Source organism: Ambystoma mexicanum, chromosome 7p (genome assembly GCF_040938575.1).
Source record: "Ambystoma mexicanum isolate Mex_15411 chromosome 7p, UKY_AmexF1_1, whole genome shotgun sequence".
Classification (NCBI taxonomy): domain Eukaryota; kingdom Metazoa; phylum Chordata; class Amphibia; order Caudata; family Ambystomatidae; genus Ambystoma; species Ambystoma mexicanum.
Window position 1 is genome coordinate 44,907,399 of NC_090939.1, and position 27,566 is coordinate 44,934,964.

At 50.2% G+C, this 27,566-nt stretch overlaps 1 protein-coding gene across 1 annotated transcript in view; it reads right to left on the reverse strand.

Moving 5' to 3' along the window:
* LOC138525670 (kelch-like protein 9) overlaps positions 1-27,566 on the reverse strand; it is a 454,357-nt gene that overhangs the window by 68,572 nt on the left and 358,219 nt on the right. The window contains exon 6 of the mRNA XM_069635739.1: positions 7,412-7,525. Coding sequence (XP_069491840.1) covers positions 7,412-7,525 — 114 coding nt within the window. The remainder of the gene's footprint in view (positions 1-7,411; positions 7,526-27,566) is intronic.

Consider the following 27,566-nt stretch of genomic DNA (forward strand, 5'->3'; position numbering starts at 1 on the left):
AACCTCGCGCAAGTGCAATTCTGCACGATATTATCACTAGAGCAAACATTCCTTTATCAAAAAAGCTCTTCTTTCACTGGAATGTTGCCCCAGGGTAATGCTTGGCACGGCGCTATGCCATGCCCGATTACCCGCAGCGCAGGGCAAACCCTGTTCAGTTGCAAAAACGCACTGCACTATAAGGAAATGTGTGCCATAGTGTTGTTTCAATGCAAAATGGCCACAGGCCACCAGTGCAGCGTTTCTGCAACTGAGGATCAGATGCTGCATAAATAAATTGCATTGGGAAAAATATTGCATGGAAGGATGAGGCGCCAAGGCAACCAGGTTCCCCCCCCCCTCTACTGCTACGCGGCTTCCTTCCTCCCCCACACTGACTAAACCTCTAATCTCCTCTCAAGTCTTCCCCTCCTGACTTTCACCCTGAGCCCGTTCTCCTTTTACCAAACTGCGCTCATGTCAACTGCTTGCTCTTTGCACCTTGCACTTCACATCACTGCTTCTCCATGCTCTCAGCCTGGCCTGCCCTGGTCCCGGCTGCTCTCTTCACATGTTGGTTGTATGCTCTGGAAATCTCAAATCTGGCCATTTGAATCTGCTCATGCACTAATGTTGGCACATATTTTTGGATTCTCAAATCCCGCAACATTTTTGTAACCTCGGCCCTATCCCTGATTTTCCTTATTTTCTTAATGTTTCTCCTTTTGCATGACTCTTCCTCACTTGACCTGTTTCTAGGCCGCCAGGTGAATTCCTCGTGCCCCGTGCAGTCCCTCTATCCAGCCCCCACCACCACCCCTGTAACCATAGTGCTGTCTATCTCACCTAACTACTCTAATTGCTAATCTATCGCCTTTCCTACCCCGCTCTGACGCGCGGAAGGAAAACATTAGAGAAAGCACTCCTGGTCTCCAATCCAGGTTTGCCCATTGCTGACATCTGTCAGTGCTTCCTCCAGGCAGACTATCACTGATATTTTTTATTTTTTTGTATTTATTTGTAAACACGCGCCTGACGGAATTAATCGTACCTGGGCGCAGATGTGTCAGTGATAAATCAACCGTTCGTGATCGTGTTATTATTTCAGAAATTTCACAAGCAAGTGACTAAACATCAGTGCTACCATTAGCAAATAAATAAGTCTTCAGAGCCTTTCGGAATGTAATGAGAGTTTTATGTTCTCAAATAACTCTCGGAAGGCTATTCCAGAGTTTTAGACCATACACTTCAAAGCTTCGGTCTCCTTTGCTCTGGTATCTTGACCATGGCACCTTCTGCAACATCTTGTCGCAAGAGCGTAGTTGACGGCCAAGTCTTGATTTGATCAGACAGAGAGCTTGGTGCTAGCTGGTTCATACATTTAAAGATAACGCATAGGATTTTTAAATCTATTCGTTCCTTCACAGCTAGCCAAGGTAGCGACCACCCTAGATTAGAAAAAGGGGAAGATTTTGCCACCCCAAACACCAATCTGACTGCTGCATTTTCTGCTACTTGTAGTCTCCGTAATTGGGTTGCTGGGATTCCAGTCAGCAGAGCATTCCCATGATCCAGTCGTGAATTGATGAGAATTCCCACGACTGTAGCCCGGTCCTTGTCTGCTATAAATGGTAGGATCTGTTTGAACATCCGTAGGGTGTAGAATACAGATTGGACTTTCCCACTAACCTGTGCCTTACTCCCCATGTTATTTTCGCGGGTACAGCCCAGATTTTCTATTTTAGGAGAAAAGTCCAGTTGTGAACCCAAAAAGCATGGTGACAATACTAGTTTATGTTGTAATTGATATTTAGAATCAAACAATGCCACCTCTGTCTTATTGGCATTTAGCAACAGCTGATTCGCACACATCCAAGCCTGCACCTCCTTTAAACTGTGTTTCACTAGTTCAAAGGTGTCCTCTGATCTCTCTTCTCTCAAAAATATCTTAGTGTCATCAGTGTACGAATGGACTTTAACTCGTTGTCTCCTCAGAATATCCATGGGAGGTTTTATATATAGATTAAAGTTGAGAGGGGAGAGTAAAGAGCCCTGAGTAACATCACAAATTTGCATAAGGGAGTCAGACAGAAATCCTCCAAATGTTACCCTTTGTTCTCTCCAGTCAAGAATGACTCAAACCATTGTAGAGCTTGTTTGGAAACCTTTCCCACCTCCTCAAGACATCTCAGCAGGATCTTGTGGTCTACTGTGGGCGATGAGATTCTTGAGACGGCAGATCAGGGGGACCGATCACTTTTGATTATGCTGGACCTATTGGCCGCATTTGATACAGTGGACGTGGGCGTGGGCCTCCTGAGACAAGATGTGCGTGCATTGTCGGTCACGATCGGCATCGCAGAAATGCAAGTGAGAGAATGCATGACTAACATCGCCAACACGCAATACCAGATGACAGAGTTGGTCGACAAAGTGCGAGTCCTAGAACACTGGGTTGAAGACTCCGAATGAAGAGCCAGGATGAATAACATCAGTATCCTTGGCCTTCCTGAGGAAGAGGAGGGTAACGATCCTACGTCATACATTGAAAATGTACTCCTCCTGGAAGTAGGCCCTGGCACATGGACGCAGGGCTTCATGGTTGAATGGGCACATAGATCGTCGGTGAGGAGACCTCTGCCTGGGCCCCCACTGAGGCCTTTAATTGCATGAATCGTGAATTATAAGGAGAGAGGATCTTGTCCTTTCTAGGGAAGGATGGAGCATTGTGCGTGCGTCATTGAAGCTGGCGATATGCCCGGATTATATAGTATTGGTGCAGAAGCGCAGGGCACAGTTTGGTCCAACTAAGGAATGGCTATGCCGCGCAAACTTAAGATACAGACACCCAGCAGCCTGAGAGAGTCTATAATTGTGACTGTTCTCAAACCTGGAAAACCCTCCTCTAACTGTGGCTCCTATCGGCCCCTCTCCACGGTAAATCAGGATAGCAAGATCCACGCAGCCATACTGGCAAATAGGCTTCAAGTGTGATCGGTGACCAGATACTTCTGAAGTTACTAGTTCCAGCGCAAGCATCCCCTCGTGCTAGAATTTTCAGTACCCACTCATGCTAGAGACAGTAAAAGTATTATTTCGATTTCTAGCTTTGATTTTTTTTTTCCGCGCTCTCCCATTTCTGACCTGCAATCGTCACTGGCACCATTCTGCAGGGCAAAAAGGAAGGATGGAGAAGGGCAGGGTGGTTATACGGACATTTTAGGATGGTCGCTCCCTCTATGAGGACCTTTGAAATTATGTTTGGGCTTCTGGATTTTTAAAGGGTGAATTGTGAATATTCACAGGTGAATTAAAGGGGTGTTCTTACACCCCTAGCCATATGTTTATCCATTCATGCTCCTACAAACATTTGGAATGTAACCCTTTCCTCCACTTACCATTGTAGTATCTTTTACTTCACTTCTCTATGTGGAGAGAGCTGCATGGATAGTGATGTTCCATGAGTGAGATAAGAGACAATCCAGTCTAATGTAGGTACCACATAAACTTTAATATATATGCAGCAACACGTGTGTGTATTAAACTATGCATAAGTGAGTCTTTTTCTCTAATGCATATAATAGAAAGTCCCTTCTAGATGGCACCAACCTTATAAGAAAGAGTGATGCAAAGTGATTTGCTCAGAGTAACATACTTTGGTCCAGTGAGGAAGCCGGAATTTGACCCCATGTTTTTTGGTTCCATATTTGGTAAGTTAAGCAGAAGTCAATATCTCATCTCATCTTCACGAGGGCACCAACATGAAATGCTGCATGGTTGTTGATAAAAAGCTACCTTGGGCTCAAAAAAAGCTACAGTAAAAGTATTAAACCACATGGGAAAGCAACTGGACAGTATATAAGCATCATTCACTCTGAATGGCCCAAAAGAGACAGCCGAATGTGTGTTTGGAAAATAGGTACAAGGCAATCCAGTAAAGCATACTCATCCCTTTTACATAGACTTCAATAATAGCCTGGCACTTAAGGGGTTAGAACTGAAACTGTGTCATTCTCTAAAATACTGTTTTAATTGCAAGGAGGGGAAATGTCTGTGTGTGCACGATGAAATCAGTGAGAGCCACTAATTTACAGTGAGCAACTATTTGATAATTTGGCAAACTTACTAAAAAGTCATACTTTTAGATATGATTTAGTAATTAATGAGTGTGGTGTGTTCAGAAAATGAAAAGCCAGATTCGTGTCTCCTTGTGACATTTCCCATCTAGCAATGTGGGCAGTGATGCACCTTGGATTGCCGAGCCTCATACTAGTCACCTGCATGCACAGTAACCACTCCGTGCAAACATGTTGAGGTTTAGGAAACCGAATAATGTTGACAAACAACCGCCCGCTTCTGCCATCTAACTTACGTCCTTCATTAAACCCATATCTCAAAAATATGCAGAAACAGAGCTGTGCATTAACTCACCCCGACCATGTAGTCAGGACCTGGAGTGCAGTAGTCCCTATTCTAGAACATATGGACTATCTGTTTTGGTTCCATGATTCGTGGCAGTAGGTCTGGCTTTCCGAATCCGTTTCTTCCCTGGGCCCAACACCCCTGCCGCCCCTTCGATCCCACCAAATGTCCTCCTTCCCCCACACCCCTGCGTCCTCCACCTCGATGCACCAATCAGGGTGAGCCGGCCTGTCATGAATGGCCCTTGGGGAAGTCTTAGGCAGGCGACCATCATTAAACCGCACTAAAGGCGTGCGGCCGCGCCGGACCCATACGAGCCAAAGCCCAGGGTTTAAGTAGCACTTCCTGGGCGCCAGGAGAGCCGAGAATGCATATTTCTCTTGGGAGTCACTTGATCACAGCTGCAGAAAGGAATCTGTTTGCTGACCCATCCAGGGAAGAGGGGTGGGGGATGTCCGGCAACAGTGGCATTTCCTGTCCATTTTCCGTGCATTGCGGCACAGCCCCAGTCGGGGCATGCCTTGCCCACCCGAGGTCGCCCTGCACGCCGTCAAGCATGCAGCTGCGGAGAGGCTGAGACTCGTGTCAGTGTGTCTTTTGCCACAACTGGAATGTGAAGTGGGGACAGAGAGGGGTGCACCCTTGCACGGCTCTGCCATGTATCTGCGCCTTGCACACTCAAAGAAACCAAGCATTGACAAAGCCAATCGTTTTGGCGTTTACTACTGTTCTTTGCATTTTGCATTTCTAGGCACCAGGGGCAAGGAGGAGAGCGCAAAGTTTCAAGGGAGGATGCGAGAAGGGATGCAGCTGTGCAAGAGAATGAGAGGGGGATAGACTGACAGCACACAGTGAGAGAGAGAGAATGTGATAGCATAAGGTGGGAGAGAGAGAGCACATCTAGAGTGAGTGTGAGACTGACAACAAAGAGGGAGAATCAGAGAGTGAGAGAGTCACAGCACAAAAAGCCAGAGAGTGACAAGGCACAGAGTACGCAAAAGAGTGACAACAGAGAGAGAAAGAGAGTGACAGTGCACAGAGGGAAAGTTACAGCAATGAGAGAGTGGCAGTGCACAGAGAACAAGAGAGTAACAGCACACAGACAGCTAGTGAGAGTGTGACAGCATAGAGAAAGACAGTGACAGTGTAGAGGGAGGGTGACAGCAGAGAGAGTGACAGCACAGAGAGCGGGAGAGTGAGTGACAGCATACAGTGAGAGAGAGGGGCAAAGAGTGACAGCAGAGAGAGATAGTGATAGTGCAGAGAGAGTGACAGTATAGAGAGAGGGGGAGAATTCAAAGAGAGAGTGGGAGCACTGAGTGACAGAGAGAGACAGCACAGAGAGGGTGAGAGTGACAGCACAGAGAGATAGAGGGAGAGTGACAATGCACAGAGAGTGAACAAGAGTGACATCATTCAGAGAGAGTGACAGTGCACGGAGTGGGATACTGACACGTGCAGAGAGGGTGACAGTACAAGGCTAGAGAGTGTCACAATGTGTGACAATATATGGCACTGCAAAGAGATAGTGAAAGTGCAGGGACAGAGAGTGACAAGCACAGAGAGAGAGTGACAGTAAATGGAAAACGGGAGTGACAGCAAATGAAGAAAGAGGGAGTGACATCGAATGGAGGGAAGGGTTGCAGAGCAGAGAGAGACAGAGAGAGACAGAGAGAGAGAGAGAGAGCACAGATAGAGAGAGTTCTTCTGCATCCCCCCTGCTATATACAGTTTTCTTGTGCACTGAATGGCTGCTGGGACCATAGATCTGCTGTCAAATAAAGTGATATGGGGCTGAGGGAGGGCCACTGCGACAATAATGCAGTTTTAGGTGATGGCATTGGGGGCCACTAACATAGCATCCTGAGGGAACACACTTTGGTCCCTAAAATCATTCAATCTGCCCCACTGTTAGGGCGTCATTTTTCACATAGACTTACTCTTGTGTGTGCTATTAAGTCAGAGTGAGATTAGATATGTTATCCAGGGTCACACACTTTGACTAAACAGAGAAGCAGGGATTTGAAACCACTTCACACCTTCCTCACTTTACTCGGGACACACAGCCAAGGCTTTCAATAATACTAAGTGATAGAGTTTCCTTGCAGAACACACTAATTGCAGAAACAGGACAACACGTGGATGCTTCAAAACACAAGTTAAGTTAAACGAATATCATTGTGGCTTTATTTTCCACCTCCTGAAAGAAAAACTATAAGCCCCATACTTCAAAATAACGAAAGCCGGAAACATCATCTATTTAACGCCACTGTACGTTCACAGCATTCAGACACACTGAACGAGGCTGTGTAATAAGCACAGTGAGTAACTGAGATGCTTAGTGGCAAACCTCCATCTTGTTATATCTGATGTGGAGAATATGGGTCCATAGACATGAACTAAGCCTTTCTTTTGCATGTCAAGCTATTAGACGTCATGGGCATGAACCGATCTGCGAGATGAGGCCTGCTGTTCTCTAGTCTCTCCGTTGGAAATGTCCGATCATGCATGAAAAGGACTCTGCTGCGGATCACAGAAATGCATGCATTTGCGAGGTCGTGAGGGTGCTGGCTGCAGAGCCACAGCAGGCTGTGACTAGGCAAGGCAAGCAGGCAGTGCTTGCCCGTCCAGGGTGGAGCTGATTCTTAATGCAGAAAGAACATGCACACAGGACTGCTTTCATGAGTCTTTGAAGTGAAGATACAACCTTTGAAGTTACTGTTTTACTCTGCCACCTGGGTACTTGTGAACAAACACTATATCTAAAGACGCTGCCTTACAGAGTAGCCCAAAATAGCCCATAACATCCCAACCCGCACTCTCCTGTAATTTCCCGCACAAAGGGTTTTTCAGTAGCCCAATTGGGCGGGAAATAGCCCAATCTGGCAACCCTGGATGGCAGGAAGTGGACACGCAGGCAGGCCAGGGGTGAGCAGGCAGAGGCAAGGCTCACTACGCCTGTACAGGAGGAAAGCGCCCAACCCACGCGCGATTGCGGGAATCCACTCACCCGTGATGTACATGTAACCGCCATGCACGGTGCCCGCATGCCCATAGTGAGGCTCGCTCATCGGGGAGGTAAACGCCCACTCATTCCTGGACGGGTTGTAGCATTCTACTGAGTCTGTAGAGAGAGAGAGAGAGAGAGAGAGACGGCGGTGAGATGTCTGCTAGGCCCCTTGCTCACCACTCGGTCGCCGCTGCCCCCTTCCTTGATGAAGGAGACTGCCCGCTAATGCTGGCCTAGGACAGGCATGCCTTCCTCATTCACTCCTGGAAGTCCATCACACACACACACCTCAATGATGCTGCACACAGTGTGGGAAGCGGGCGAGGCACCTCTGGCCCGGAGTCGGTCTCCTCACAGCTGGTTTTCCGCACTGTGCAGAAAATCCCTCGGCCTCTACATGGGAAAACAATGTTCACGGTTTTGGGGGCCATAATGATCAGGTAACTATTTTTGGGATTGAGCGTAGTGTGTGAGGCACCCTAAGCAACTGCAAGTAGCTAAGGAACCTTTACAAGACGTGTGGCCTGTGTTTCTAAAGGTGTGACGCAATAGACACCGTTGTGTTGAAATGCTTGGAATGAAAGGTAGACAGATCTATGTAAAACTGTATGGCAAATACACGATGAAGTATCATTAAACAAATGACTAACATAAAAATACATGAACATTACAAAAAATCAAATACAAGTACATGAAAAGGCCCTCATTCCTTTGGAAGGAAATCCATGACTTTCTAGTGTTAATTATTTTTGTACCATCATTCCATTTGCACATCTTCAATAACATGTTCTATTTCAAAATTTCAGGAAATCTGTTCTCTCTATATTTGTTTTTATTTAACCACAAAAATAATGACAATCATAAAAAAAAATGAATACATACTACATTGTTAAATAAAAATGTCTTAGTTAATATAGTAAAACATGTCTCTCTTCACATATTCCATACGTGTCCTTCCATTGTCTGTTTACCCACACATCCTCAATACCTGGATCACATTTAGAGTGAGTGATGTCTCCTGGCCTGCAATTATTCTATCTACCAATCCCTGCAGATATGTCACTCGTATGTTCCAGGTTCCCCAGCACTCCATGAAGGCATGTCTAATAGACTGCTGGCTCGGGTCGTTACAGGTTGGGCAACATTTTTGGGCTTCTCCACTACGGCCCCATCAGGTCAACACTTCTCCCCTCCGGATTAAGTTAAATGAAACTCCAAGGAAGGTCCGTCTCGCCATCCAATTAAGGCAATAGTCTGAGGTATTTCGGAAGGAAACCAAGTATTTGGTCAAATACCGAATGTGTTCTTGCAAAAACTGCTCTACGCATCCTTTCAATTGTGTGAATCCAATCAGTTCTTTCCATTTCCTTTTTAACTTTCAGTGAATTACACAGGAGCGTTTCAACATCACTCTCGGATTACTGCAGTATTCTAAATATAAGGGGGGTAATTCATAGAATTAAGCGCACAAGTGGCGCACGCGGCTAGCGCACAGTGTGTGCGTGTGACTTTCTGCGCCAGCCGCGTGCGCTAAAATCCATTCCTGCGCACAGTGTATTCATGTATTTTAGCTTCCATTAAACCAGCCGTGGCGCAGAGTGGCGCAGCAACGCTGCATCAGCGCCAGTTACGCCCCAACCCTTCCCCGTGCGCCATGCATACCGCACAAATCCCATACATGGCGCACAGGCCCCCAACCACGAAAACACCTGTTAAACTCCCTGCGCACCCCTCCGAACACACGTACCCCACTGCACGGGGAGTCTCACACGTGATTGGAGCGGGGTACGTGTATTTCGGTCCTCCCAGGTGTCCCCTCTATCCCCTCCACGGCCCCTGCAGGCAGCCCACACCACAGGGGACTACCCTGCACCTCTGGTCATGTGCCGCAGGCAGTCCATCCACCATGGGCATGCCCCACAGCCATGCCACATGTCAATTTGCACTAGTGATCACCAAATCATGTCCCCCACCCCCCAGCATTCAGGGGCACCTGCCAGCAGACCCCCACACATGTCCCCCAGCCCCCCCAACCCCCAGCAGTCAGGGGCACCTGCCAGCAGGCCCCCACACATGTCCCCCAGCACCCCCACTCCCCAGCAGTCAGGGGCACCTGCCAGCAGGCCCCCACACATGTCCCCCAGCACCCCCACCCCCCAGCAGTCCGGGGCACCTGCCAGCAGGCCCCCACACATGTCCCCCAGCACCCCCTCCCCCCAGCAGTCAGGGGCACTTGCCAGCAGGCCCCCACACATGTCCCCCAGCACCCCCACCCCCCAGCAGTCAGGGGCACCTGCCAGCAGGCCCCCACACATGTCCCCCAGCACCCCCTCCCCCCAGCAGTCAGGGGCACTTGCCAGCAGGCCCCCACACATGTCCCCCAGCACCCCCACCCCCCAGCAGTCAGGGGCACCTGCCAGCAGGCCCCCACACATGTCCCCCAGCACCCCCTCCCCCCAGCAGTCAGGGGCACTTGCCAGCAGGCCCCCACACATGTCCCCCAGCACCCCCACCCCCCAGCAGTCAGGGGCACCTGCCAGCAGGCCCCCACACATGTCCCCCAGCACCCCCACCCCCCAGCAGCCAGGGGCACCTGCCAGCAGACCCCCACACCTGTCCCCCTGCCCCCACGTCATGACGATTCTCAATCATGGGCCTTATGGCCAGCCACATCACACCCCACGCCACCCCAGCCCAAAGACCCAACCAAGTATTGCATCCACCCACATAGAAATGCCCATTACATGATACAACCCGAATGGCAAGTATGTAAATGAACACATGTCCGTCACACACACACAATGGGTGCAAGTGAATGTGAAAACCCCCATCATGACATGCATGAAATCAATGAGAGAATACCACACATCGAAGTATGAAACAAAAATGTATTGAACCCAAAATGAATGTAATGAAAAGAAAACACACAATAATGTGAAGAAGAAATAAAACGCAGCATGTCCGGAAAATAATCAAAAATATGAAATCAGAATCCAAAGAAATCCAAATGAAAATGTGTCCAAAGTCTCAGTCCAACAACGCAAATCCAAGGGAAAAAAATAAGTAAAATCCATTGTTCCATGGTGAAATGAAAAAAAAAAGACAAATCCACTGTTCAACTATATACAAATCACCAATCCAGGGTCCATGAGCCCAACAAATGAAATGAAACCTACAAAAAAGACTACCTAATAAAGAACTATATACAAAAACGTGGTGCATTGTCGAAGCGCCCCAAAATAAACAAAAACAGAAAGGAAACCTAACACTATGTAACTGTATGAAATGGCGGCGAGCAAGTCCTGTGGCTCACTCTGTGCTGTCCCGGGCCAGGGCATAATCGAACTCCATGTCGATGTCCCGGAGGCGGGCCTCTGCCCTGGCCCCGAGGTCTCGCAGGGAGGCACTCATGGCCAGTTCCAACTCCCTGCGAGTTGCCTCGAGGCACTCTGTCAGTCTCAACGCCCGACGCATGGAGAACTCCGCCTTGACCATGGTGAGCCGCGCCTCTTCCGCACGCTGCTGCTCTGCATCTATCCGCTGGCCCAACTGCTGCCACACGGAAGACACTCCCATTCCTGGGTCCTCCTGCCCTCTTGCCGATGCCTGCCCCTCCGATGTTGATGGCCCCAAGCCATCATTGCTCCCACCTACAGCCTGCTCCTGCTGCTGTCCATGTGCCCTGTCCGATGGTGCCTGCACATCCTCCATCAGCTGGTCTCCAGTCGTGGTGTCCACCCCTGCTGGACCGCCGACTTCCGACTGTGGCAGGGATGTGAGCTCCACCAAGCTGGCTGTGTTGGTCGGGCCAGGTCCACAGGGGGCCCTGGTGGAATCTGGGCCGGAAGACGGCAGGGAGAACGACTGGCGCATAGTCTCCACAGAGGAAGAGAGGTCCACCAGAGTGCGCGACACATGTAGGAACCCACCGACCAGGACCCCTTCCAACAGTGTCATGTCACGACGCTGCTGTTCGTGATGGCGTGCGTTCTCTACCCAGGAAGAACTCACGTCATCACGAATGTCACACGTGCGCAACGCGACACCAATCAGGACGAAGCCCATACGTTCATGGGACCCCTCATCCGCAGGTAGTGGAGAGGCAGATGACATGGCACTCTCCCCTACCTGCGGACGGGCCTGGGACGGGGCATCCCTGCTGGTGCATGGTGGTGCAGTCACAGGGTCAAGGACAGGGACATGCACAGGCCCCTCCGCGGTGACCTGTGCTGCCTCCTGACCCTGGCCCTGGACTGCACCACTTGCACCAGTGGTACTACCCCAACCAGGCCCCATGTGCGGCTCAGTAGCGGGCTCCTCCTCCTCTGTGGAGACCACCAACCTGGATGTCTCTGTACCGTCTTCCACCATTGCAAGCCCCTGTGGGGGCTCACCCGGCCCTTCCACCACAGCCGTAGTGGCAGACGCGGCACCAGCCCCCTTGCTCCCAGATGATGGCAAGTCCTGGGAGGGTGGCTGGGCCTTGCGTCGCCGCCCGGTGGAGGCATCCCCGCCGCTTGGCTCCACAGCGCCGTCTCCGCCCTCTTCTTCACTTGACGCTGCGTAGAGGGAGACATAGAGCACAAGCATCAGGGTACAGTACAACATTCCCCTAGACAGGAAGCAATAACACATGAGTTGCAGTGTCTAACGTCACTTCCATCCTGTCCCTCCACAACACATGGGTGAATGCACGCAACACATATGCATGAACAGGCACGTCGCCTGCAATCAACATCAGCATCCATGTACAAGGGCCTCTATTAGCCTTCAAACTCACATGCATCATGGCTCACACTGATCCCATGCACACACATCACCGGAGGGTCATGCATCATGCCTTGCACACCACAGACACAGTGGCTAGACACAGTGCATGCAATGGTGACCACACTGCATGAGTGAATGTACACATCATCACAGACATGTGTCATGAATCCATGGCGTACCTAAGTCACACACACACTTCTCAGACACACACACATGTGCACCATACATGTACATGACAGCAGCACCCATCCCTCACACCCCCACCATGTGCAAGAACAGACACTGGCATGCTTTCATGTGTGCATTTGCCATACAGCTACCCATGTTGCATTGTAACTCATGCACCAACCATGTGGTCGCACATTACTGGTCTCACATGCATGACCATGATGTCCCTGCACACACACATCCATACATGGCCTATGTCACACATACAGGCAAGTATCAGACTACCAGCACACTGCAACATGCCCTGCCTCACACACCAATGCTTGGCCACTTACCGCTCAACTCCAGACAGGTCTTCCTCTGCAGGATCTGGGCGTGGAGCGCTGGGCCTACGCGTTCCAGGACCCTCATCTGGATGTCACTCATGCTGACCCGGCCCCCCTCTGCGAGGCGCCGGCCTTGTATAGGGTCCTGGACCTCAAGTCCTCCCAGCACTTCTTGACGTGCTTGATGTCACGGGTTGCCACCCGCTCCGCGTTGATGGCAACCACTACATCGTCCCTGATCCTCTACCATCCTTCCTTGTTGGCGCGTGATGTTCCGAAGAGGGCATCAAAATGCCCCAGGACATGCTCCACTAGGACACAAACTTCCTTCACACTGAAGCTGGTGGCCCTCTGCCTCTCTGGCTGGGGGTCGCCAGTGGTCTCAGATGGTGTTTGCCCCGACATGGCGACCCCCGAGGCAGGTGTGGGTGGGCAACTGGGTCCTGGGGCTGGGCTGTGGAGTGATGGTATCCCAGTCGGGAGTCTTCTGTTCCAGCAGGGGTGGACACAGCAACTGGAACCTGGCTGACGTGCAGGCACCAAATAGCAGGGCACGTGGGCAGCAGGCAGGCAGGCAGCAGCAGATGGCAGGTGGGAGCGTGCTCGGGGCTCTGGGGGGCAGCAAATAGGCCTTCTGGGCAGGAGCGTGGTATTCCGTGTGTTGTTGCATGGCCAGCTTGATACGGAGTGATTTGGCACGTGAGAAAATTGCACGTCAGTGTGTAATTGGAGGAAAGGTCCTTAGCGCATAAGCGCTTCTGTGATGTTACGCGCGGGCGTTTCCCTCGTGATGTGGGCATAGCGCTTCAGCACGCGTGAAAAAACTGCACGTCCGCGTGTGAATGCGTGTAATCCGAGGAAAGGGCATACGCGCGTAAGTGACGTGACTCGCGCAGGCGTTTCCCTCAGCACGGGTTAAAGGTGAGTTGCGTCAGCAGTTCGCTGTACATGCCTTTCGTGGAGACCGACGTGTGTTCCTGCTTTGTGTTGTTTCGCGCGCCATCACAACTTCACAGCTATCAAGGACGTATCTCTTCTTTTGGTGGGGGGTATTGGCTACGCGTGTTTTTCTGCATCGCGCTAGTCAGACGGTGAGTCGCGCACGCTATTATTCCCACTGCGGGTGCCCCTGTGTATCACACCCGTTTTCGAGGTCATAGTAGCCTGCGTGTCCCACGCGTATATGTTTATCGTGTTACTGGGTGCCACCGCGTACTGCGGGAGGTTGATTCCACGCACCTAGGCTGCAGGGTTGCGTGCACGGTTTTACTGCAGTTTTGGGGTGCCATAGCATTGCGTGACCCGTCACTACATCACCGGGGTCACATACAGCCTTGCAGGTGCAGGGGGGCTGTTAACATCTTGCATCCCACCCCCTTCGCCCCAATTGCCCAGGTCAATTGTGGTGTACACCTCCCATTTGCACTACTCCATCTGTGCTGGCACTACTACATCTGTGCCATGGTTGAGAGGCCACCAAAGGTGAGGGGCACCTCAGCTGGGCATCCTCCTCATGGCGGGCGTGGTCTGGGACTTGGCCAGTGTGACCAGGGAGTAGGGGGACACCAGGGTGTCCAGGGTTCCTGCAGAGGGGGAAGAGGCAGGGGTGTGCCACTTGAGCACGATGTTGTGCCATGTGTCGGTGCAGTCATGCCACCACCCCCTGTGGTTCCCGGGAGATGCGGCTTTTGCATCTGGCACTGGCACCCATGTGACCCGGCAGTCCGTTTCATCGACTGCCACGGGCCCAAGGGTAGTGGTAGCTGCAGGTGCAGCTGTGGACACCACCACCCAGGCTCAGGGTCTGCCAGCGCAGGCTGCGTTGGCACTTGAAGAGCCCTTGGAAGATTTCCAACAGGCCAGGAGGGAAACCGTAGGGGCACGCAGGACTGCCCTGACCAAGACACGTGTCCCTGGGGCAGTTATGTCATCTGCTGCCCCGAACAGCCGGGTGTTGGCAAGTGCAGGGGCAGATGCACCCAACAACACCCCGGTTGTGAGTCTGCCAACCAGGACAGTTGCGGTCAATGACCCTGCCACAGCGGATGTTGCTGCGCAGGGTCCATTATTGGGCACCCAGCTGCCACTGACACAAGTCAGGCCTTTAGTCGTCCCTCCACCTGCCACTCCCTTGGCTCAATCCACCGAACCCACTGGCCATACTGATCAAGGCAGCATTAGCCAGCCAGGGTCTGCGCCACAATCCAAGAGGAGGAAGGTTGCATCTGCAGCACAGGCTGGGACCCCACACACAGCCACGACCTCCGTCACGTCGAGGAAGAAGCCTTTCTGCAAACAGGAACTGGACTTCCTCGTGGACTACGTGCGGGACCACAGCTGTGACATGCTAGTGGGTGCTAATTGTCAGACTACGGCTGCCCGTGATACCCACTAGAAGCAAGTTGCGGAACATGTGAGTGCATTTGGCCATGAGGTGCGCACGGCACAAGAGTTCAAAAAGCGTTGGAATGACCTCAAACGCAGTGCTAAGGCTAAGCGTGCCTCAAATTACAACTTGACTCTGGTGACTGGCAGTGGGCCTGCACCAGAGGAGGAAGACCTCACTCCGCATGAGTCACTCGCTGCGGAGTTCATACCATCTGAAGAAGTCGAAGGAGTGGGAGAGATGCCGGACTTTGATGCCCAGTGCAGTGAGTTTTGATGCATGTTTGTTGAGGACGTGTGTGTTTTACTTGTGTGATATGTTGTGCATGACTGCTACTACATGTCACGTGTACTTGCAGTGATGTGAAAGAAATGCAATGTTTCCCTGATGCATGTCTACTCTGCTGGATGGTGGACATGTGGAGCATACGGGGACTGTCCGCATCACCACTATTGCACCCTACTCAAATGCTGGTTAACAGTATGCCCCTCCGGTCCATGTTCCAGCTCACTGGCACTTCTGCATGTAACGTGGGGTGTCCTTCCTCTCAGCCCAGGGACTCTGCATAGCATGACTGATGTGCATGTGTCCTCTGCCTGCAAGCGGGTACTCAATGTAGGCATGCTCCCTTGCCCCTCAACCCCCCGCTCTGCACCCCAATTCCACCTTAGCACTGGTCTGCTACAATATTGCCGTTGGGTACTTCCCTGTTCATGCCTCCTGAGTACATGCTAACATCCAGCGCCCAATCCGCCAGACATATGCTGTGTGGTACATCCTTAGTACTTGATGCAGGGTGTCTCATTTGGACTGTGCAGAGGTCAGATGCCCCGCAGGGACATGAGTGCCCATTCATGCTCCATGTGCATTCCACGCATGCCCCTATGTTTCCATGACTGGATGATCACTGTAATACAAGTCCTGGATGACCTACATTGCATGGCATTTCATCTGCCTTCCCATGTCAACTGTGGCTCAGTACTGCGTTGCACACATGTTTAGGGTCTGACAATCTGTGTGGGTCACAGGACTCAGCCTGTTTAATCGCCAATTACTCTGTCCAACTGGTGTAGTGTCTTCTTCACACGTGGGTGTACTCCAGAGGTTTCATCATGTGTCCTGCTTACTGTCCCATCATCATTTGCTGTGTTGTCACTTGACTCACATGATGCTGTTGATGCTAGTCAACACTGTCTGTCAATACACATGTCTATGGTCAGCCTTTTGATACCATGCTAGGCATCCCTGCTTTTGCACTTGGGGGAAGGGGTGGTTTGCTTGTAGACATGCTACCCATTGAATGCACATTGCACGTGATGCCTGAAGTTGACCTTGCACTGCCTTCACATTTTCTGACACACACCATGGAGTCCTTGTACATGTAGATAGTGAGTAGCATACATATTTGCTGCACTGCATAGACCCACTTCAGTGCAAACTGCCACCTTTCCACAGGTCTAATCACAGAAGCAATTTCAAGTTTACCCAGCATGCATGCCAGGTTCTATTTTGTTTGTCACATGTCTGCCTGATGTGTTTGGTGTCGGTGTGTGTGTGTGTTGTGTGCTTCTAACATGTGTAGTGACCTTTTTCCTCTCTATTTTTCAGGTGATGACACAATGGAGCTGGAGGATGGTGTTGTCATGCCAGGCACAGGGTTGTTATCACTACATCAACCCAGCACAAGTGGGGGTCGTGGGGTGGTAGGCCACGAAAACCCCCAAGTGCTACAGTCCATCTTGTCTCTGGCTGCCTATGAGTCCAGCCCTGATGAACACTCTGACGACCATGTCGAGTTGGATGAGCATCAGGTCCATATTTCCGGGGTGAGTGATTCTGATGTGGGCACTCCTCTGTCTGCGACACCTGCACTGAGGGGTCAGACAGTCTTGGAACCTCTGCCCGTTGTGGATCGGGACGCAGGGTCACCCTCCACACTAGTCACTGATGTGCCTGGGACATCACGTTGATGGGGGCATGTAGTCGTGCATCCGCGGGTGGTGCCAACACAACGAGGACACCCTGTCCTTGGGTCCCGCAGGGGTCAAGCCCAGCAACGCGGTCGCCGCGCGCAGCCGCTGTATACTGGGTGGGAGCAAGACATGACTGCCAATTCTGAACGCCAGGGGGCAGCAATGGAGAACATCGCTGAGAGCATGGAGCGTGTGGCCCGATCCGTTCTCCCCCCTGCTAGGCAGGTGCTTCTCCAGCAGCAGGCGGCACGGTCCACGGCCCGCTCGCTCAGGCTGGGCATGGCAGCCTCAGACGGGGCACGCCAGGCTGAAATGTCTCTGCGTGAAGCAACTGCTTCACGCAGAGGCACACATGGAGGCCCTGAGGGAGGAGTATGCTTCCCTCAGATCCACTCTGGGTGTCCTTCTGATGTCCCAGAGGAAGCAGGCAGAGGAGAGGTTTGCACAGCTTGAGTGTACCATCTCGGCTGAGCTACATGCTTGCCGGGAGGTGCAGCAGTTGTCCAGCCAGGCCTTGCAGGAGGAACTCCGTGTTACATGTGCTACCTTGCAAGAGGAAGCACGTGTATCATGGGAGGTTCCTCATGCAGACCTACGTGTCATCGTCACACAGAACCAGGCTCACCCGTCTGGCAGACTTGCTGCCGACGAGGGGCAAGCTGCGGCTAGGCGTGGTCATGCTCCTGTGCCACGTCCTCCTTTCCAGGAAGAGCCAGACTCGGACGACAATCTATCTCCCACATAGGTCAGGCTATGCAGGCGTTGAGCCCATGGAGTTTTTTTTTTCCTCAGCATCATCGCATGTGGGTGTTGAGCAGCACCCTGTACCTCCCCCCTCCTGGGCACCTCTCCCCCGGGTCGTATGTGGCCATTTTTGATTTTCTTTTAGTTTAGTTAGTTAAGTTTCCGTTTGATAGTTAGTTTAAATAGGTAATGTAGGTTTTTCATAGTTAGTGTAATTAGTTAATATAGTTTAAAATTGCTTGTCTGTTGTGCTTTCATGTGACGGTGTGGTGCTTTGTGGCTTTTGAAAGCATCCACTGTCTGTTCCAGCTGGGCCCTTCAAGCTTGGCTTGTGTATGTGTTTGCTGCTTGGGGTCCTTGGCTCACATATGCCACTCCTGCTTCCCTTATCCATGGGCTCGCAAGGATGGTTCGGTGTAACAGCCTATTGCACAAGGGCTTTGGACTGTCATATATGTGGCATGTCTGCTGCTGTGGAACTTGTGTTGACACCCCTAGTGGGGATGATTGGGGTGTAATTGACCACTGTTCTTCTTTTGCTAGATGGGGTGTTTCATGATTCATGTGTACATTCATTGCTATGCATTGTGTAGTATGTTTCTTATCTTTACTGTACATGTGTTTGTTGTAATTCATGCCGTAAATAGTGTGTTCCACACTTTGGCTGTGAAAGACGGACTGATGGTGTGATTTCTGATGTACGTCTCTGACATGGTCCAGTCATTAAATGCCTGAAGAGACACACACAGATGAATCTAATGCATTAATCATGTGTTTCATGGACTTTCTGCACTTTCTGCAGGGGGATGAGCCTCCAGACCACCTTTGCCAGCAGACATGGCCCATTGGATGTCTGGATTCTGGACACGTTTTGTGGTGCCGACATGCGCATGTGTGTGCAAGCAGAGGCACAGGGATTGCGATCATACATCCGAAAACTGCTGACGTGTTTCAAGGGACTCCAGGCAAGGTGAGCAGTACAGGGGGGTCATAACACAGCAAACCTTCCACCAGGCCAGTTGCACATACATGCTTAGTAGCAGCACTGACGGTGAGCTTGGACAAATATTGGTGTTGAAGCGCACAATACAGCTCAGATGTGTTAGTGGACTGATGGCTAGTTGATAGCGCAAGTTGTCTGGGGCACCTGCAGGGGCAGTGGCACATACCCTCCGGTCCACCATGGGCCATTGAGGCACTTGCATCAGCCATGTAGCGTTCCGAGACATGGAAAGAAGCAGCTCACAGGGACAGACAGCAAGGGACATACTCGGGTGCAGTGCATTTCATTTCCGAGTGGAATTTGCAACATGCACTGCCTACTTTATTTTGGTCATGGTGGTACACGACTTGTTCTGAAGTCATACTTTGCTATATGCGTCTGTCTGCTTACCCAGGGAACATTGCATGTTGTGTGAATCGTGACACGTTGGTGTTCCATTTGCCACGCACCCACCGGCGCCTGACTTACTGCATTGACTGTGTATGAACTATCACAGGGGTAATGTTACGTATGGGTACAAAGCATCCACACAAGATTGTCTGTTTGTAGAATAGTTTGTTACTTTGGGGCATATTTGGTGGTGTGTTTGTGTGTTTTGGGCAATGATTCTGTAACGCTCACCTGATTCCCGTAGAGGCTCCGGTCTTGACTGGGCGTATACCGTATCTTCAAAGGTGATGTGTAACACACGGCTGGCTCTTTGGGCTGGACCTCTGTGCACTGTATGTCTGACTCGAAGGGTAAGATGTCTGCAGATAGAAAATATGGGATTAAGGAACTGGGTTATTGAATGTCTCTCTCTTCTTCCCTTTCTCTTTTCCTGTAGAACCCCAAAGGTTAACGCTCTCACCTTAGGTAAGTGAACGCCGTGCTCTCCATCTGCCTCGGGGCAGGGTGCTGTAACCAGTTTCTTCACTGGATAAGGGGAGCAGGCCTCTTGACTTCAGAGGACTGCTGTCCGTCGTTTACTGCACGAACGGTAAGTTTCGAGTAATTCTAATGTCTTTAAAGTCTTTAGTAATGATGTTTCTTGTTTTGCAGGGTTCCGGCGATGGCGGATGACGGGCTGAAGTGAGTTGAAGATGGAGCCCGTGTGATGAATAGAAGCGCCTGGAAGCACGTAAGTAAGCGCTTGTTGCCTGCTTCACGATGCGCTCTAACTGTCTTTTTATTTTGCAGGTACAAGTTCGGAGCGGCTGCAGGGTGCCGGAATACCCACTGGGTTAGATGTGGAAAGGAGTAATGGCACGTGAGTATTAAAGTTCCCCAATGTCTTTAAACGCACCTTGTTTTGTCTTTCAGATGCGGGATGCAGCGCCGAAGGCCTCCGGAGCGTGCGAAGAGTTGGTAAGCTTTTGTCTTTCAGATGCCGGAATGCAGTGTGAAGACCTCCGGAGCGCACGAAGAGTAGGTAAGCCTTTGTCTTTCAGATGCCGGAATGCAGCGCGAGGCGTTGGTGACAGCCGATGGACCAGGTAAGTGAAGAGCTGTCACTGAAGACCGTAATGCTAACCTGTTCTTTCTTGTCTTTATAGGTGTTGCTGAAGACTGGATTCAGGATGGTAAGCCTTTTTCCTTAGGCCCAGGATCAGATGCAGAAGACACGATGAGCGTTCTGCTGCAGAGGATGCAGAATAACGCAAAGCAAGATTCATCCATCGGGTGTGGTTTAAATAGCCTCCTGTAGTGCTTAGGTGTCTCCTTCCACAGCCACGCCTAGGTAAGAAAAGAGTTCCTGCTTTCCAGAAGAGTTCCAGTGTTCTGAATCTAGGGAGTGGCTCCTGCCCCACCCAACAGGAAAAGTAGTTCCAAACAGAAGAGGATCAGAGGCTCAACTGGCAGGCAAGTAAGCAGCATGGTCTGCTGCAGGTAAGTCCACCCAAGCATTATGAGCCCGGCGCTTCCAGCGCTGGGACTGGGCATATTTATGAGCCTGGTGCCACTGGCGCCAGGACTGGGTCCAAAAGGTCCCATTTGGGACTGGTTGGCACTCGGAACCTGGGTTATGGATCTGCTTCCAAGGGAGTTGGGAAAACCCTGACCTTTTGGAAGCAGAGATCATGACAGTACCCCCCCTCAAGGCCCCTCCCAAACCGGGTTTCTCCGGGGGTTTTGGCTTGTCAGGAAATGTTCGGTGAAATCTTTTGATTAGGCGAGGAGCGTGGACATATTCAGCAGGTTCCCAGGATCTCTCTTGGGGGCCGTAGCCTTTCCAGTCAATTAGGTAAAATAGTTTAGATTTGGAGATCTTGGAGTCCAGAATGCTTTTGACTTCAAACTCGAGTTCTCCATCAACTAGGATAGGTTTTGGAGATTTAGTTAGTCGGGTTTGAGGTTGTACGGGTTTTAATAGAGAGACGTGGAAGACCGGATGTATCTTCATGTGCGGGGGCAAGTCCAACTTGGCCGCTACTGGGTTTACTATGGTAGTGATGGAATAGGGACCAAGGTATCTTGGGTTGAATGTGCGTGGCCCTTTTAGAGGTAGATATTTGGTGGATAACCAGACTTGATCCCCTACTTGATATTGAGGGGCTTCCTTCCGATGTTGATCTGCTCCTTTCTTGTATTGTTCTTTAGCCCTTTGAAGGTGAGAAACAGCTTCCTTAAAGGCTTGGGTGATTGTAGAATGCAGGTAGTCTACTGCTGGTGTTTCAAGATCTTGGAGGGGATCCAACTCCGAGGTTCGAGGGTGACTGCCGTACAAAAGAAAAAACAGGGTTTTCCCAGTTCCCGAATGGACAGAGTTATTGTAGGCATATTCGGCTATCCAAAGGATGTCTTTCCAAGTTTTTTCAGTTTGTTGCAGCATGCATCGTAAATACTGTTCCAGAGTTTGATTGGTCCTCTCGGTTTGTCCGTCGGTCTGAGGGTGGTGACTGGTCGATAGTCTCACATCAATTTGAGCCGACCGACAGCAACTTCGCCAAAAATGAGAAATAAATTGACTACCTCGATCCGAAATTAGAACCGAAGGAAAACCGTGCAGTCGGACGATGTTTTCGAGAAATTCTCGGGCCAGAGTTGCTGCTGTTGGCAAGCCTTTGAGCAGAATGAAATGCGCCATCTTGGAGAATAAGTCCACGATTACTAGAATCGTATTGTATCCGGAGCATGGAGGTAGATCGGTGATGAAGTCCATAGAAAGCGTATGCCAAGGGCGAGGTGGGATGTCAATAGGGCGTAAGAGGCCTGCTGGTCTTTCCTTTTGACTCTTGTTTTGGGCGCATACTCCACAGGACATTATAAAGTCTCTGATATCTTTTTTCCAAGACGGCCACCAGAAGTAGCGCTTGATCTTTTCTGAGGTCTTGGCCATACTGGGATGTCCTTCCATTAAAGAATCGTGATAACAAGAGATTACTTTTTTCTGTAAATCTGTGCTGGGTAGGTATAATCGTTCTTGGAAATACAATAAGTTGTCCTTTACTGCAAAGTCCTTTCCCTGCAGATGCCAATTCTGTATGTCTGCTGGAGTTACAAGTTGCCTGGCTTTATCCTTAACTTCCTCTATGGATTCTGTGGCGATTACACCCAGAATTCTTTGTTCGGGAATGATTGGTACAGGTTTAGGGTTGATCAAGTGATCTTCCACTCCCATCCGAGAAAGGGCATCAGCTTTACCGTTCTTTGTACCAGGTCGATAGGTAATTATGAAGTCAAACTCGGCAAAGAATAATGCCCAACGGAGTTGTCTAGAGGATTGGGCTTTTGCGGTTTTCAAATATTGCAGGTTTCGGTGATCCGTAATCACAGTAACGGTGTGTCGGGCCCCCAGCAGATAATGCCGCCAAGCCTTAAAGGCAGACTTGATAGCCAGAAGTTCCTTGTCAGTAATCGTGTAATTGATTTCAGGAGGCGAGAATTTGCGGGACCAAAATGCCACGGGATGCAACTGATTGGTTACCGGGTCCTTTTGTGATAGAACTGCCCCCATGGCAAGGCTTGAAGCATCAGTTTCCACGATGTAGGGGAGTTCGGGGCGAGGGTGTTTTAAGATTGGTGCAGAGATAAATTTAGTCTTCAAATCCTGGAAAGCTTGTTCCGCCTCGGAAGACCATTCAAAACGTTTGTTTTTCTTTAACAAGGCAGTGATGGGCTGGACTATTCGAGAGAATTCGGGGATAAACCTGCGGTAAAAGTTAGCGAAGCCTAACATGCTTTGCACACCTTTTACAGAGGATGGTGATGGCCATTTGAGAACTGCATCGACCTTCTTTGAATCCATACGCACTCCGCCAGGTGATAATATGAATCCCAAGAATTCAACTTCAGTCACGTTGAAAACACATTTTTCCAACTTAGCGAAAAGTTTGTGTTGACGCAATCTTTCGAGGACCATTTTCACGTGTTTCCGATGTTCAGATTCCGATGAAGAATAAACGAGGATGTCGTCAATGTAAACAACAACATACACATCTATGAGCTCTCTGAGGACATCGTTCATAAAATATTGAAAGGCGGCTGGGGCATTGCAAAGTCCGAAGGGCATGACCTGATATTCAAATAGCCCATACTTGGTGCGGAAGGCCGTCTTCCATTCATCGCCCTCTTTTACTCGTACCAAGTGGTAAGCTCCTCTAAGATCCAGCTTTGTATATATGCATGCTTTTCTGACTTGGTCCAGGAGTTCAGGGATCAAAGGTAACGGATATCTATTCTTAACGGTGATCTGGTTCAGGGAGCGATAATCTATACAAGTTCTAATGTCTCCTTCCTTTTTTGGAACGAAGAACAAAGCTGAAGAAGCAGGGGACTTGGAAGGACGAATAAACCCATTTGCCAGGTATTGATCCAGGTATTGTCGAAGGTGAAGGTTCTCAGGCTCGGTGAGGGCATAAATTCTACTACAAGGAGGAGTAGATCCAGGTATCAGGTCTATCTGGCAGTCATAAGACCTATGAGGAGGTAGAGAGTTAGCCTGATCCTTCCGGAAAACATCTTGGTATTCTAGGTATTCGGGAGGTAACTGGGGAGTCTCTGAAGAAATTGCTGCCAGTGCAACACCAGGTGGAGGGTGACAAGTAGAGACACATTCTGGAAACTGGACCGTTCTTGCTCGCCAATCGATCAGAGGATTGTGTTTCTCTAACCAAGGTATTCCTAGAATAATCTGAAACTGAGGGGCCTTGATCACATCGAACACGATCTTCTCATGGTGTCCATCTTGACTTACTAGCGTCACCTCTTGAGTGGTATGCGTTACTGGCCCGGAGGCTATCTCCGTACCATCCACCGTAGTAATGACGTCCTTTACAGCCTTGGGACAAAGAGTTAGATTCATCCTCAAAACCATTTCATGATCCACATAATTGCCGATGGCACCGCTGTCGACGTAAGCTTCAATTGCATGTAATCGATCCGGATTATCAGGGCTAATGAGGACCATAGGTATCACGAAATGCGAGGTCACGGAACTGGTTTTCACGCTCGGCAAGAGGACCTCTATTCTTGTCGGGCGAGGTCGTTTCCCTGCTCAGAGTTTGTAACTTTGGTAACTGCAGCTCCTACTGCCTTCTTGGCAGGTTTCACCGGACAGTCTCGAAGAAAGTGCCCTGAGTTTCCGCAATAGAGGCATAATTGCAACTGTTTTCTCCTTTCCCGCTCCTTTTGTGTTAGAGGACCTTTCAGACCCCCTATTTGCATGGGTTACCCGGAGTCTACTCCTTTGGAAGGAGTTGGCGGTTTGGAAAATACTCGAGCATCAAACTTGGAACGATCGGCCTTCCTGTTCTGCAGTCTGTGATCTATTTGAACGACTAAGTCTATATAGTCCGAACAATCTTGTGGGGGATTCACTACTTGGGCTAACACATCTTTGAGCTCTCCACGTAGACCTCTATAAAACAGTGTAATCCTTTTGTCCTCAGGCCATTGAGTTTCCACTATCAGTCTGTTGAAAGACGCAATATAAGCCAAAAGGTCTTGATTACCTTGTCACAACGAAAGAAGCTCATTGTCCAAGGCCTGCCCCTGTGAATGTCTTGCGAACAGTTTTTCCATACTGAGCTGAAAAGCTTGAAAATCATGGAGGACCGGATCATCTTGATTTACTAGAGGGATCGACCAGTCTGCCGCATTGCCACTAAGGTACGAAAGCACGAAAGCTACTTTAGCTTGATCAGTTGGAAAGGCTGCTGGCTGGCATAAGAAATGCAACCGGCACTAATGGATAAATACTGCAAACCTCTTTGGGTCACCAGAAAATCGTTCGGGCGGAGCCAAAGGTACATTCCCAGGTAGGTTGATCTGCACTGGATTCATAGAGGATGTAGAAGGAAGATTTCCCCCAGATGCGGGTAACGGGGTCTGTCCGGCTTGTGACTGTAGCAATTGTCTAGCGAGATCATCTGTTCGCTCCTTGGAAATAATCAGTTCCCTTCTTAGAGCGTTCGTTTCCTGGCGGGCTGCATGCACTTCTGCCCTTAGTTCCCCAAGTAACTGGGCTAGCTGGTCGGTATCCGAGGTTTCCATAGCGCCTGGATGGGAGTTTTGTGGTAGGCTTTGCGTTCTGTAACGCTCACCTGATTCCCGTAGAGGCGCCGGTCTTGACTGGGCGTATACCGTATCTTCAAAGGTGATGTGTAACACACGGCTGGCTCTTTGGGCTGGACCTCTGTGCACTGTATGTCTGACTCGAAGGGTAAGATGTCTGCAGATAGAAAATATGGGATTAAGGAACTGGGTTATTGAATGTCTCTCTCTTCTTCCCTTTCTCTTCTCCTGTAGAACCCCAAAGGTTAACGCTCTCACCTTAGGTAAGTGAACGCCGTGCTCTCCATCTGCCTCGGGGCAGGGTGCTGTAACCAGTTTCTTCACTGGATAAGGGGAGCAGGCCTCTTGACTTCAGAGGACTGCTGTCCGTCGTTTACTGCACGAACGGTAAGTTTCGAGTAATTCTAATGTCTTTAAAGTCTTTAGTAATGATGTTTCTTGTTTTGCAGGGTTCCGGCGATGGCGGATGACGGGCTGAAGTGAGTTGAAGATGGAGCCCGTGTGATGAATAGAAGCGCCTGGAAGCACGTAAGTAAGCGCTTGTTGCCTGCTTCACGATGCGCTCTAACTGTCTTTTTATTTTGCAGGTACAAGTTCGGAGCGGCTGCAGGGTGCCGGAATACCCACTGGGTTAGATGTGGAAAGGAGTAATGGCACGTGAGTATTAAAGTTCCCCAATGTCTTTAAACGCACCTTGTTTTGTCTTTCAGATGCGGGATGCAGCGCTGAAGGCCTCCGGAGCGTGCGAAGAGTTGGTAAGCTTTTGTCTTTCAGATGCCGGAATGCAGTGTGAAGACCTCCGGAGCGCACGAAGAGTAGGTAAGCCTTTGTCTTTCAGATGCCGGAATGCAGCGCGAGGCGTTGGTGACAGCCGATGGACCAGGTAAGTGAAGAGCTGTCACTGAAGACCGTAATGCTAACCTGTTCTTTCTTGTCTTTATAGGTGTTGCTGAAGACTGGATTCAGGATGGTAAGCCTTTTTCCTTAGGCCCAGGATCAGATGCAGAAGACACGATGAGCGTTCTGCTGCAGAGGATGCAGAATAACGCAAAGCAAGATTCATCCATCGGGTGTGGTTTAAATAGCCTGCTGTAGTGCTTAGGTGTCTCCTTCCACAGCCACGCCTAGGTAAGAAAAGAGTTCCTGCTTTCCAGAAGAGTTCCAGTGTTCTGAATCTAGGGAGTGGCTCCTGCCCCACCCAACAGGAAAAGTAGTTCCAAACAGAAGAGGATCAGAGGCTCAACTGGCAGGCAAGTAAGCAGCATGGTCTTCTGCAGGTAAGTCCACCCAAGCATTATGAGCCCGGCGCTTCCAGCGCTGGGACTGGGCATATTTATGAGCCTGGTGCCACTGGCACCAGGACTGGGTCCAAAAGGTCCCAATTGGGACTGGTTGGCACTCGGAACCTGGGTTATGGATCTGCTTCCAAGGGAGTTGGGAAAACCCTGACCTTTTGGAAGCAGAGATCATGACAGATTATTAACTGTGGCTCTCTTTGCAGCATTGAACTGCTCCTGTTACCGGACCTGAGAGTGCGCAGGCAGGAGGCCAGAGATGAGTTTCTCTTTGACTTCCATTTGAGTAATTTGCTGCTATGTGCATGATGAACAGGTTTGGTCTAATTGTGTATGTGTTAATGTGAGTACTACATTTTTGTGCATTCCCTACTTTCCCATGTCAATCCTACTCCCCTCTCCTGCCCCTCATTCCGGTTATCCAGTATGCCAATGCCTGTCCCGACTGAAAAACCCTGACCCTCCTTCCCCACCAGGGTCTCAGAGGCCTGTGTGAGTTTGACCTTGCAGGCACCCAGACCACGGTGGGGGTGGTTGGTTCGTGCCACTCCTACACCTGTACACGGGAGCTGTGACAGTACATATCCGTTCGTGGTGCATCATTTTGTGTTATGTACCACACATGGTACACATCCTGTTGTGACATTGTTTTACTGTGCTACCTTGGTTGTTAACATCACTGTGGTAGTACTTGGCCTTTGTGGCGTACTGCTACTTCAAGTCATCTACTGGAGGCTCTTCTGGTTTGTTTTGCTGCCTGCAGGCTATTTGCTTGGCTTCTGTGTTGGCCTGCTTTGAGTTCTCTTGGATTTGGTGCTTTTGCAAATCAAGGTGGACTCTGAGGGTGCTGGCAACTTTTTACACACAAGGTGGGAGATGGTGACAAAGGGGAAGAGTGATCCTGTGGCCAGGTGAAATTAAAGGATGAGGTTGAATGACCCAGGTGCAGTTGTTCAGTGGGTCATGGTGATTTGTGAGGGGGAGGGGGTGCTTTG